General features: G+C 53.1%; 1 protein-coding gene across 2 annotated transcripts in view; it reads left to right on the forward strand.

The window, feature by feature from the left end:
- The window catches only part of sppl2a (signal peptide peptidase like 2A), a 33,106-nt gene that overhangs the window by 733 nt on the left and 19,873 nt on the right, over positions 1-12,500 (forward strand). For both annotated transcript variants that reach the window (XM_079824741.1, XM_079824742.1), the window contains exon 3: positions 24-206. In XM_079824741.1, coding sequence (XP_079680867.1) covers positions 24-206 — 183 coding nt within the window. The remainder of the gene's footprint in view (positions 1-23; positions 207-12,500) is intronic.

The following is a 12,500-nucleotide window of genomic DNA, read 5'->3' on the forward strand; positions in this document are numbered from 1 at the left end:
ATGATGTCATCTTGTGTGTGTAGGTGGGGTATCCGCTGGTGAACCTGACGTCCAATCAGCTGTGTGCGGCGGGTCATGTGACCCCGGGCTCTGTGAAGGGTAAGGCTGTGGTGGTGATGCGCGGAGGCTGTGACTTCAGTCAGAAAGCTGTGGTCGCTCAGGATCTGGGCGCGTCTGTGCTTCTGATCGCCAGCGTTACTGATATGGTAAGAGCCTGATCCAGTGTGAGTCCGGTGTGAGTCGAGTGAGTGTGAGTCGAGTGAGTGTGAGTCCAGTGTGAGTGTGAGTCCAGTGAGTGTGTGAGTCCAGTGAGTGTGTGAGTCCAGTGAGTGTGAGTCGAGTGAGTGTGTGAGTCCAGTGAGTGTGAGTCCAGTGAGTGTGTGAGTCCAGTGAGTGTGAGTCCAGTGAGTGTGTGAGTCCAGTGAGTGTGAGAGTCCAGTGAGTGTGAGTCCAGTGAGTGTGTGAGTCCAGTGAGTGTGAGTCGAGTGAGTGTGTGAGTCCAGTGAGTGTGTGAGTCCAGTGAGTGTGTGAGTCCAGTGAGTGTGAGTCCAGTGAGTGTGTGAGTCCAGTGAGTGTGAGTCGAGTGAGTGTGTGAGTCCAGTGAGTGTGAGTCCAGTGAGTGTGAGTCCAGTGAGTGTGTGAGTCCAGTGAGTGTGTGAGTCCAGTGAGTGTGAGAGTCCAGTGAGTGTGTGAGTCCAGTGAGTGTGTGAGTGGAGTGAGTGTGAGAGTCCAGTGAGTGTGTGAGTCCAGTGAGTGTGTGAGTGGAGTGAGTGTGTGAGTCCAGTGAGTGTGTGAGTCCAGTGAGTGTGAGAGTCCAGTGAGTGTGTGAGTCCAGTGAGTGTGTGAGTCCAGTGAGTGTGAGTCCAGTGAGTGTGTGAGTCCAGTGAGTGTGAGAGTCCAGTGAGTGTGTGAGTCCAGTGAGTGTGTGAGTCCAGTGAGTGTGAGAGTCCAGTGAGTGTGTGAGTCCAGTGAGTGTGTGAGTGGAGTGAGTGTGTGAGTCGAGTGAGTGTGTGAGTCCAGTGAGTGTGTGAGTCCAGTGAGTGTGAGTCCAGTGAGTGTGTGAGTCCAGGGAGTGTGTGAGTCCAGTGAGTGTGAGAGTCCAGTGAGTGTGTGAGTCCAGTGAGTGTGTGAGTGGAGTGAGTGTGTGAGTCCAGTGAGTGTGTGAGTCGAGTGAGTGTGTGAGTCCAGTGAGTGTGAGTCCAGTGAGTGTGAGTCCAGTGAGTGTGTGAGTCCAGTGAGTGTGTGAGTCCAGTGAGTGTGAGAGTCCAGTGAGTGTGTGAGTCCAGTGAGTGTGTGAGTGGAGTGAGTGTGTGAGTCGAGTGAGTGTGTGAGTCCAGTGAGTGTGTGAGTCGAGTGAGTGTGAGTCCAGTGAGTGTGTGAGTCCAGTGAGTGTGAGAGTCCAGTGAGTGTGAGTCCAGTGAGTGTGTGAGTCCAGTGAGTGTGTGAGTCCAGTGAGTGTGAGAGTCCAGTGAGTGTGTGAGTCCAGTGAGTGTGTGAGTCCAGTGAGTGTGAGAGTCCAGTGAGTGTGTGAGTCCAGTGAGTGTGAGTCCAGTGAGTGTGTGAGTCCAGTGAGTGTGAGTCGAGTGAGTGTGAGTCGAGTGAGTGTGAGTCCAGTGAGTGTGAGTCCAGTGAGTGTGAGTCCAGTGAGTGTGAGTCGAGTGAGTGTGAGTCGAGTGAGTGTGAGTCGAGTGAGTGTGTGAGTCGAGTGAGTGTGTGAGTCGAGTGAGTGTGTGAGTCGAGTGAGTGTGTGAGTCGAGTGAGTGTGAGTCGAGTGAGTGTGAGTCGAGTGAGTGTGAGTCGAGTGAGTGTGTGAGTCGAGTGAGTGTGTGAGTCGAGTGAGTGTGTGAGTCGAGTGAGTGTGTGAGTCGAGTGAGTGTGTGAGTCGAGTGAGTGTGTGAGTCGAGTGAGTGTGAGTCGAGTGAGTGTGTGAGTCGAGTGAGTGTGAGTCGAGTGAGTGTGAGTCGAGTGAGTGTGAGTCCAGTGAGTGTGAGTCCAGTGAGTGTGAGTCGAGTGAGTGTGTGAGTCGAGTGAGTGTGTGAGTCGAGTGAGTGTGAGTCGAGTGAGTGTGAGAGTCCAGTGAGTGTGAGAGTCCAGTGAGTGTGTGAGTCCAGTGAGTGTGAGAGTCCAGTGAGTGTGAGTCGAGTGAGTGTGAGTCGAGTGAGTGTGAGTCGAGTGAGTGTGAGTCGAGTGAGTGTGAGTCGAGTGAGTGTGAGTCGAGTGAGTGTGAGTCGAGTGAGTGTGAGTCGAGTGAGTGTGAGTCGAGTGAGTGTGAGTCGAGTGAGTGTGAGTCGAGTGAGTGTGAGTCGAGTGAGTGTGAGTCGAGTGAGTGTGAGTCGAGTGAGTGTGAGTCGAGTGAGTGTGAGTCGAGTGAGTGTGAGTCGTGTGAGTCGAGTGAGTGTGAGTCCAGTGAGTGTGAGTCGTGTGAGTCGAGTGAGTGTGAGAGTCGAGTGAGTGTGAGAGTCCAGTGAGTGTGAGTCGAGTGAGTGTGAGTCGAGTGAGTGTGAGTCGAGTGAGTGTGAGTCGAGTGAGTGTGAGTCGAGTGAGTGTGAGTCGTGTGAGTCGAGTGAGTGTGTGAGTCGAGTGAGTGTTAGAGTCGAGTGAGTGTGAGAGTCGAGTGAGTGTGAGAGTCGAGTGAGTGTGAGAGTCCAGTGAGTGTGAGAGTCCAGTGAGTGTGAGAGTCCAGTGAGTGTGAGAGTCCAGTGAGTGTGAGAGTCCAGTGAGTGTGAGAGTCCAGTGAGTGTGTGAGTGTGAGAGTCCAGTGAGTGTGAGAGTCCAGTGAGTGTGTGAGTCCAGTGAGTGTGTTAGTCCAGTGAGTGTGTGAGTCGAGTGAGTGTGTGAGTCGAGTGAGTGTGAGTCGAGTGAGTGTGAGTCGAGTGAGTGTGAGTCGAGTGAGTGTGAGTCGAGTGAGTGTGAGTCGAGTGAGTGTGAGTCGAGTGAGTGTGAGTCGAGTGAGTGTGAGTCGAGTGAGTGTGAGTCGAGTGAGTGTGAGTCGAGTGAGTGTGAGTCCAGTGAGTGTGAGTCGAGTGAGTGTGAGTCCAGTGAGTGTGAGTCGTGTGAGTCGAGTGAGTGTGAGAGTCGAGTGAGTGTGAGAGTCCAGTGAGTGTGAGTCGAGTGAGTGTGAGTCGAGTGAGTGTGAGTCGAGTGAGTGTGAGTCGAGTGAGTGTGAGTCGAGTGAGTGTGAGTCGAGTGAGTGTGAGTCGAGTGAGTGTGAGTCGAGTGAGTGTGAGTCGAGTGAGTGTGAGTCGAGTGAGTGTGAGTCGAGTGAGTGTGAGTCGAGTGAGTGTGAGTCGAGTGAGTGTGAGTCGAGTGAGTGTGAGTCGAGTGAGTGAGTGTGAGTCGAGTGAGTGTGAGTCGAGTGAGTGTGTGAGTCGAGTGAGTGTGTGAGTGGAGTGAGTGTGTGAGTGGAGTGAGTGTGTGAGTGGAGTGAGTGTGTGAGTGGAGTGAGTGTGTGAGTCGAGTGAGTGTGAGTCCAGTGAGTGTGAGTCCAGTGAGTGTGAGTCCAGTGAGTGTGAGTCCAGTGAGTGTGAGTCCAGTGAGTGTGTGAGTCGAGTGAGTGTGTGAGTCGAGTGAGTGTGTGAGTCGAGTGAGTGTGTGAGTCGAGTGAGTGTGAGTCCAGTGAGTGTGAGAGTCCAGTGAGTGTGAGAGTCCAGTGAGTGTGAGAGTCCAGTGAGTGTGAGAGTCCAGTGAGTGTGAGAGTCGAGTGAGTGTGAGAGTCGAGTGAGTGTGAGAGTCGAGTGAGTGAGTGTGAGTCGAGTGAGTGAGTGTGAGTCGAGTGAGTGAGTGTGAGTCGAGTGAGTGAGTGTGAGTCGAGTGAGTGAGTGTGAGTCGAGTGAGTGTGAGTCGAGTGAGTGTGAGTCGAGTGAGTGTGAGTCGAGTGAGTGTGAGTCGAGTGAGTGTGAGTCGAGTGAGTGTGAGTCGAGTGAGAGTGAGTCGAGTGAGTGTGAGTCGAGTGAGTGTGAGAGTCCAGTGAGTGTGAGAGTCCAGTGAGTGTGTGAGTCGAGTGAGTGTGTGAGTCGAGTGAGTGTGAGTCGAGTGAGTGTGAGTCGAGTGAGTGTGAGTCGAGTGAGTGTGAGTCGAGTGAGTGTGAGTCGAGTGAGTGTGAGTCGAGTGAGTGTGAGTCGAGTGAGTGTGAGTCGAGTGAGTGTGAGTCGAGTGAGTGTGTGAGTCGAGTGAGTGTGTGAGTCGAGTGAGTGTGTGAGTGGAGTGAGTGTGTGAGTCGAGTGAGTGTGTGAGTCGAGTGAGTGTGAGTCCAGTGAGTGTGAGTCCAGTGAGTGTGAGTCCAGTGAGTGTGAGTCCAGTGAGTGTGAGTCCAGTGAGTGTGAGTCCAGTGAGTGTGAGTCCAGTGAGTGTGAGTCCAGTGAGTGTGTGAGTCCAGTGAGTGTGTGAGTCGAGTGAGTGTGTGAGTCGAGTGAGTGTGAGTCGAGTGAGTGTGAGAGTCCAGTGAGTGTGAGAGTCCAGTGAGTGTGAGAGTCCAGTGAGTGTGAGAGTCCAGTGAGTGTGAGAGTCCAGTGAGTGTGTGAGTCCAGTGAGTGTGAGAGTCCAGTGAGTGTGAGAGTCGAGTGAGTGAGTGTGAGTCGAGTGAGTGAGTGTGAGTCGAGTGAGTGTGAGTCGAGTGAGTGTGTGAGTCGAGTGAGTGTGTGAGTCGAGTGAGTGTGTGAGTCGAGTGAGTGTGTGAGTCGAGTGAGTGTGTGAGTGGAGTGAGTGTGTGAGTGGAGTGAGTGTGTGAGTCGAGTGAGTGTGAGTCGAGTGAGTGTGAGTCCAGTGAGTGTGAGTCCAGTGAGTGTGAGTCCAGTGAGTGTGAGTCCAGTGAGTGTGTGAGTCGAGTGAGTGTGTGAGTCGAGTGAGTGTGTGAGTCGAGTGAGTGTGTGAGTCCAGTGAGTGTGAGTCCAGTGAGTGTGAGAGTCCAGTGAGTGTGAGAGTCCAGTGAGTGTGAGAGTCCAGTGAGTGTGAGAGTCCAGTGAGTGTGAGAGTCCAGTGAGTGTGAGAGTCGAGTGAGTGTGAGAGTCGAGTGAGTGAGTGTGAGTCGAGTGAGTGAGTGTGAGTCGAGTGAGTGAGTGTGAGTCGAGTGAGTGAGTGTGAGTCGAGTGAGTGAGTGTGAGTCGAGTGAGTGTGAGTCGAGTGAGTGTGAGTCGAGTGAGTGTGAGTCGAGTGAGTGTGAGTCGAGTGAGTGTGAGTCGAGTGAGTGTGAGTCGAGTGAGTGTGAGTCGAGTGAGTGTGAGTCGAGTGAGTGTGAGAGTCCAGTGAGTGTGAGAGTCCAGTGAGTGTGTGAGTCGAGTGAGTGTGTGAGTCGAGTGAGTGTGAGTCGAGTGAGTGTGAGTCGAGTGAGTGTGAGTCGAGTGAGTGTGAGTCGAGTGAGTGTGAGTCGAGTGAGTGTGAGTCGAGTGAGTGTGAGTCGAGTGAGTGTGAGTCGAGTGAGTGTGAGTCGAGTGAGTGTGAGTCGAGTGAGTGTGTGAGTCGAGTGAGTGTGTGAGTCGAGTGAGTGTGTGAGTGGAGTGAGTGTGTGAGTCGAGTGAGTGTGTGAGTCGAGTGAGTGTGAGTCCAGTGAGTGTGAGTCCAGTGAGTGTGAGTCCAGTGAGTGTGAGTCCAGTGAGTGTGAGTCCAGTGAGTGTGTGAGTCCAGTGAGTGTGTGAGTCGAGTGAGTGTGTGAGTCGAGTGAGTGTGAGTCGAGTGAGTGTGAGAGTCCAGTGAGTGTGAGAGTCCAGTGAGTGTGAGAGTCCAGTGAGTGTGTGAGTCCAGTGAGTGTGAGAGTCCAGTGAGTGTGAGAGTCGAGTGAGTGAGTGTGAGAGTCCAGTGAGTGTGAGAGTCGAGTGAGTGAGTGTGAGTCGAGTGAGTGAGTGTGAGTCGAGTGAGTGAGTGTGAGTCGAGTGAGTGAGTGTGAGTCGAGTGAGTGAGTGTGAGTCGAGTGAGTGTGTGAGTCGAGTGAGTGAGTGTGAGTCGAGTGAGTGAGTGTGAGTCGAGTGAGTGTGTGAGTCGAGTGAGTGAGTGTGAGTCGAGTGAGTGAGTGTGAGTCGAGTGAGTGAGTGTGAGTCGAGTGAGTGTGAGTCGAGTGAGTGTGAGTCGAGTGAGTGTGAGTCGAGTGAGTGTGAGTCGAGTGAGTGTGAGTCGAGTGAGTGTGAGTCGAGTGAGTGTGAGTCGAGTGAGTGTGAGTCGAGTGAGTGTGAGTCGAGTGAGTGTGAGTCCAGTGTGAGTGTGAGTCCAGTGAGTGTGTGAGTCCAGTGAGTGTGTGAGTCCAGTGAGTGTGAGTCGAGTGAGTGTGTGTGAGTCGAGTGAGTGAGTGTGAGTCGAGTGAGTGAGTGTGAGTCGAGTGAGTGAGTGTGAGTCGAGTGAGTGAGTGTGAGTCGAGTGAGTGTGAGTCGAGTGAGTGTGAGTCGAGTGAGTGTGAGTCGAGTGAGTGTGAGTCGAGTGAGTGTGAGTCGAGTGAGTGTGAGTCGAGTGAGTGTGAGTCGAGTGAGTGTGAGTCGAGTGAGTGTGAGTCGAGTGAGTGTGAGTCGAGTGAGTGTGAGTCGAGTGAGTGTGAGTCGAGTGAGTGTGAGTCGAGTGAGTGTGAGTCGAGTGAGTGTGAGTCGAGTGAGTGTGAGTCGAGTGAGTGTGAGTCGAGTGAGTGTGAGTCGAGTGAGTGTGAGTCGAGTGAGTGTGAGTCCAGTGAGTGTGAGTCGAGTGAGTGTGAGTCCAGTGAGTGTGAGTCGTGTGAGTCGAGTGAGTGTGAGAGTCGAGTGAGTGTGAGAGTCCAGTGAGTGTGAGTCGAGTGAGTGTGAGTCGAGTGAGTGTGAGTCGAGTGAGTGTGAGTCGAGTGAGTGTGAGTCGAGTGAGTGTGAGTCGAGTGAGTGTGAGTCGAGTGAGTGTGTGAGTCGAGTGAGTGTTAGAGTCGAGTGAGTGTGAGAGTCGAGTGAGTGTGAGAGTCGAGTGAGTGTGAGAGTCCAGTGAGTGTGAGAGTCCAGTGAGTGTGAGAGTCCAGTGAGTGTGAGAGTCCAGTGAGTGTGAGAGTCCAGTGAGTGTGTGAGTGTGAGAGTCCAGTGAGTGTGAGAGTCCAGTGAGTGTGTGAGTCCAGTGAGTGTGTTAGTCCAGTGAGTGTGTGAGTCGAGTGAGTGTGTGAGTCGAGTGAGTGTGAGTCGAGTGAGTGTGAGTCGAGTGAGTGTGAGTCGAGTGAGTGTGAGTCGAGTGAGTGTGAGTCGAGTGAGTGTGAGTCGAGTGAGTGTGAGTCGAGTGAGTGTGAGTCGAGTGAGTGTGAGTCGAGTGAGTGTGAGTCGAGTGAGTGTGAGTCGAGTGAGTGTGAGTCGAGTGAGTGTGAGTCGAGTGAGTGAGTGTGAGTCGAGTGAGTGTGAGTCGAGTGAGTGTGTGAGTCGAGTGAGTGTGTGAGTCGAGTGAGTGTGTGAGTCGAGTGAGTGTGTGAGTGGAGTGAGTGTGTGAGTGGAGTGAGTGTGTGAGTCGAGTGAGTGTGAGTCCAGTGAGTGTGAGTCCAGTGAGTGTGAGTCCAGTGAGTGTGAGTCCAGTGAGTGTGAGTCCAGTGAGTGTGTGAGTCGAGTGAGTGTGTGAGTCGAGTGAGTGTGTGAGTCGAGTGAGTGTGTGAGTCCAGTGAGTGTGAGTCCAGTGAGTGTGAGAGTCCAGTGAGTGTGAGAGTCCAGTGAGTGTGAGAGTCCAGTGAGTGTGAGAGTCCAGTGAGTGTGAGAGTCGAGTGAGTGTGAGAGTCGAGTGAGTGTGAGAGTCGAGTGAGTGAGTGTGAGTCGAGTGAGTGTGAGTCCAGTGTGAGTGTGAGTCCAGTGAGTGTGTGAGTCCAGTGAGTGTGTGAGTCCAGTGAGTGTGAGTCGAGTGAGTGTGTGTGAGTCGAGTGAGTGAGTGTGAGTCGAGTGAGTGAGTGTGAGTCGAGTGAGTGAGTGTGAGTCGAGTGAGTGAGTGTGAGTCGAGTGAGTGTGAGTCGAGTGAGTGTGAGTCGAGTGAGTGTGAGTCGAGTGAGTGTGAGTCGAGTGAGTGTGAGTCGAGTGAGTGTGAGTCGAGTGAGTGTGAGTCGAGTGAGTGTGAGTCGAGTGAGTGTGAGTCGAGTGAGTGTGAGTCGAGTGAGTGTGAGTCGAGTGAGTGTGAGTCGAGTGAGTGTGAGTCGAGTGAGTGTGAGTCGAGTGAGTGTGAGTCGAGTGAGTGTGAGTCGAGTGAGTGTGAGTCGAGTGAGTGTGAGTCGAGTGAGTGTGAGTCGAGTGAGTGTGAGTCGAGTGAGTGTGAGTCCAGTGAGTGTGAGTCGAGTGAGTGTGAGTCCAGTGAGTGTGAGTCGTGTGAGTCCAGTGAGTGTGAGTCCAGTGAGTGTGAGTCCAGTGAGTGTGAGTCCAGTGAGTGTGTGAGTCGAGTGAGTGTGTGAGTCGAGTGAGTGTGTGAGTCGAGTGAGTGTGTGAGTCCAGTGAGTGTGAGTCCAGTGAGTGTGAGAGTCCAGTGAGTGTGAGAGTCCAGTGAGTGTGAGAGTCCAGTGAGTGTGAGAGTCCAGTGAGTGTGAGAGTCGAGTGAGTGTGAGAGTCGAGTGAGTGTGAGAGTCGAGTGAGTGAGTGTGAGTCGAGTGAGTGAGTGTGAGTCGAGTGAGTGAGTGTGAGTCGAGTGAGTGAGTGTGAGTCGAGTGAGTGAGTGTGAGTCGAGTGAGTGTGAGTCGAGTGAGTGTGAGTCGAGTGAGTGTGAGTCGAGTGAGTGTGAGTCGAGTGAGTGTGAGTCGAGTGAGAGTGAGTCGAGTGAGTGTGAGTCGAGTGAGTGTGAGAGTCCAGTGAGTGTGAGAGTCCAGTGAGTGTGTGAGTCGAGTGAGTGTGTGAGTCGAGTGAGTGTGAGTCGAGTGAGTGTGAGTCGAGTGAGTGTGAGTCGAGTGAGTGTGAGTCGAGTGAGTGTGAGTCGAGTGAGTGTGAGTCGAGTGAGTGTGAGTCGAGTGAGTGTGAGTCGAGTGAGTGTGAGTCGAGTGAGTGTGAGTCGAGTGAGTGTGTGAGTCGAGTGAGTGTGTGAGTCGAGTGAGTGTGTGAGTGGAGTGAGTGTGTGAGTCGAGTGAGTGTGTGAGTCGAGTGAGTGTGAGTCCAGTGAGTGTGAGTCCAGTGAGTGTGAGTCCAGTGAGTGTGAGTCCAGTGAGTGTGAGTCCAGTGAGTGTGAGTCCAGTGAGTGTGAGTCCAGTGAGTGTGTGAGTCCAGTGAGTGTGTGAGTCGAGTGAGTGTGTGAGTCGAGTGAGTGTGAGTCGAGTGAGTGTGAGAGTCCAGTGAGTGTGAGAGTCCAGTGAGTGTGAGAGTCCAGTGAGTGTGAGAGTCCAGTGAGTGTGAGAGTCCAGTGAGTGTGTGAGTCCAGTGAGTGTGAGAGTCCAGTGAGTGTGAGAGTCGAGTGAGTGAGTGTGAGTCGAGTGAGTGAGTGTGAGTCGAGTGAGTGAGTGTGAGTCGAGTGAGTGTGAGTCGAGTGAGTGTGTGAGTCGAGTGAGTGTGTGAGTCGAGTGAGTGTGTGAGTCGAGTGAGTGTGTGAGTGGAGTGAGTGTGTGAGTGGAGTGAGTGTGTGAGTCGAGTGAGTGTGAGTCCAGTGAGTGTGAGTCCAGTGAGTGTGAGTCCAGTGAGTGTGAGTCCAGTGAGTGTGAGTCCAGTGAGTGTGTGAGTCGAGTGAGTGTGTGAGTCGAGTGAGTGTGTGAGTCGAGTGAGTGTGTGAGTCCAGTGAGTGTGAGTCCAGTGAGTGTGAGAGTCCAGTGAGTGTGAGAGTCCAGTGAGTGTGAGAGTCCAGTGAGTGTGAGAGTCCAGTGAGTGTGAGAGTCGAGTGAGTGTGAGAGTCGAGTGAGTGTGAGAGTCGAGTGAGTGAGTGTGAGTCGAGTGAGTGAGTTTGAGTCGAGTGAGTGAGTGTGAGTCGAGTGAGTGAGTGTGAGTCGAGTGAGTGAGTGTGAGTCGAGTGAGTGTGAGTCGAGTGAGTGTGAGTCGAGTGAGTGTGAGTCGAGTGAGTGTGAGTCGAGTGAGTGTGAGTCGAGTGAGTGTGAGTCGAGTGAGTGTGAGTCGAGTGAGAGTGAGTCGAGTGAGTGTGAGTCGAGTGAGTGTGAGAGTCCAGTGAGTGTGAGAGTCCAGTGAGTGTGTGAGTCGAGTGAGTGTGTGAGTCGAGTGAGTGTGAGTCGAGTGAGTGTGAGTCGAGTGAGTGTGAGTCGAGTGAGTGTGAGTCGAGTGAGTGTGAGTCGAGTGAGTGTGAGTCGAGTGAGTGTGAGTCGAGTGAGTGTGAGTCGAGTGAGTGTGAGTCGAGTGAGTGTGAGTCGAGTGAGTGTGTGAGTCGAGTGAGTGTGTGAGTCGAGTGAGTGTGTGAGTGGAGTGAGTGTGTGAGTCGAGTGAGTGTGTGAGTCGAGTGAGTGTGAGTCCAGTGAGTGTGAGTCCAGTGAGTGTGAGTCCAGTGAGTGTGAGTCCAGTGAGTGTGTGAGTCCAGTGAGTGTGTGAGTCGAGTGAGTGTGTGAGTCGAGTGAGTGTGAGTCGAGTGAGTGTGAGAGTCCAGTGAGTGTGAGAGTCCAGTGAGTGTGAGAGTCCAGTGAGTGTGAGAGTCCAGTGAGTGTGTGAGTCCAGTGAGTGTGAGAGTCCAGTGAGTGTGAGAGTCGAGTGAGTGAGTGTGAGTCGAGTGAGTGAGTGTGAGTCGAGTGAGTGAGTGTGAGTCGAGTGAGTGAGTGTGAGTCGAGTGAGTGTGAGTCGAGTGAGTGTGAGTCGAGTGAGTGTGAGTCGAGTGAGTGTGAGTCGAGTGAGTGTGAGTCGAGTGAGTGTGAGTCGAGTGAGTGTGAGTCGAGTGAGTGTGAGTCGAGTGAGTGTGAGTCGAGTGAGAGTGAGTCGAGTGAGTGTGAGTCGAGTGAGTGTGAGTCGAGTGAGTGTGAGTCGAGTGAGTGTGAGTCGAGTGAGTGTGAGTCGAGTGAGTGTGAGTCGAGTGAGTGTGAGTCGAGTGAGTGTGAGTCGAGTGAGTGTGTGAGTCCAGTGAGTGTGAGTCCAGTGAGTGTGAGTCCAGTGAGTGTGAGTCCAGTGAGTGTGAGAGTCCAGTGAGTGTGAGTCGAGTGAGTGTGTGAGTCGAGTGAGTGTGTGAGTCGAGTGAGTGTGAGTCGAGTGAGTGTGAGTCGAGTGAGTGTGAGTCGAGTGAGTGTGAGTCGAGTGAGTGTGAGTCGAGTGAGTGTGAGTCGAGTGAGTGTGAGTCGAGTGAGTGTGAGTCGAGTGAGTGTGAGTCGAGTGAGTGTGAGTCGAGTGAGTGTGAGTCCAGTGAGTGTGAGTCCAGTGAGTGTGTGAGTCCAGTGTGAGTCCAGTGAGTGTGTGAGTCGAGTGAGTGTGTGAGTCGAGTGAGTGTGAGTCGAGTGAGTGTGAGTCGAGTGAGTGTGAGTCGAGTGAGTGTGAGTCGAGTGAGTGTGTGAGTCCAGTGAGTGTGAGTCCAGTGAGTGTGAGTCCAGTGAGTGTGAGTCCAGTGAGTGTGAGTCCAGTGAGTGTGTGAGTCGAGTGAGTGTGTGAGTCGAGTGAGTGTGAGTCGAGTGAGTGTGAGTCGAGTGAGTGTGAGTCGAGTGAGTGTGAGTCGAGTGAGTGTGAGTCGAGTGAGTGTGAGTCGAGTGAGTGTGAGTCGAGTGAGTGTGAGTCGAGTGAGTGTGAGTCGAGTGAGTGTGAGTCGAGTGAGTGTGAGTCGAGTGAGTGTGAGTCGAGTGAGTGTGAGTCGAGTGAGTGTGAGTCCAGTGAGTGTGAGTCCAGTGAGTGTGTGAGTCCAGTGTGAGTCCAGTGAGTGTGTGAGTCGAGTGAGTGTGTGAGTCGAGTGAGTGTGAGTCGAGTGAGTGTGAGTCGAGTGAGTGTGAGTCGAGTGAGTGTGAGTCGAGTGAGTGTGAGTCGAGTGAGTGTGAGTCGAGTGAGTGTGAGTCGAGTGAGTGTGAGTCGAGTGAGTGTGAGTCGAGTGAGTGTGAGTCCAGTGAGTGTGAGTCCAGTGAGTGTGAGTCCAGTGAGTGTGAGTCCAGTGAGTGTGTGAGTCCAGTGAGAGTCCAGTGAGTGTGAGTGTCCAGTGAGTGTGAGTCGAGTGAGTGTGAGTCGAGTGAGTGTGTGAGTCCAGTGAGTGTGAGTGTCCAGTGAGTGTGAGTGTCCAGTGAGTGTGAGTGTCCAGTGAGTGTGTGAGTCCAGTGAGTGTGTGAGTCCAGTGAGTGTGAGTGTGTGAGTCCAGTGAGTGTGAGTGTGTGAGTCCAGTGAGTGTGAGTGTGTGAGTCCAGTGAGTGTGTGAGTGTGTGTGAGTCCAGTGAGTGTGAGAGTCCAGTGAGTGTGTGAGTCCAGTAAGTGTGTGAGTGTGTGAGTCCAGTGAGTGTGTGAGTCCAGTGAGTGTGTGAGTCCAGTGAGTGTGTGAGTGTGTGTGAGTCCAGTGAGTGTGTGAGTCCAGTGAGTGTGTGAGTGTGTGTGAGTCCAGTGAGTGTGTGAGTCCAGTGAGTGTGTGAGTCCAGTGAGTGTGTTAGTCCAGTGAGTGTGTGTGAGTCCAGTGAGTGTGTGAGTCCAGTGAGTGTGTGAGTCCAGTGAGTGTGTGAGTCCAGTGAGTGTGTGAGTCCA

Source organism: Gobio gobio (genome assembly GCF_949357685.1).
Source record: "Gobio gobio genome assembly, chromosome: 9".
Taxonomy (NCBI): domain Eukaryota; kingdom Metazoa; phylum Chordata; class Actinopteri; order Cypriniformes; family Gobionidae; genus Gobio; species Gobio gobio.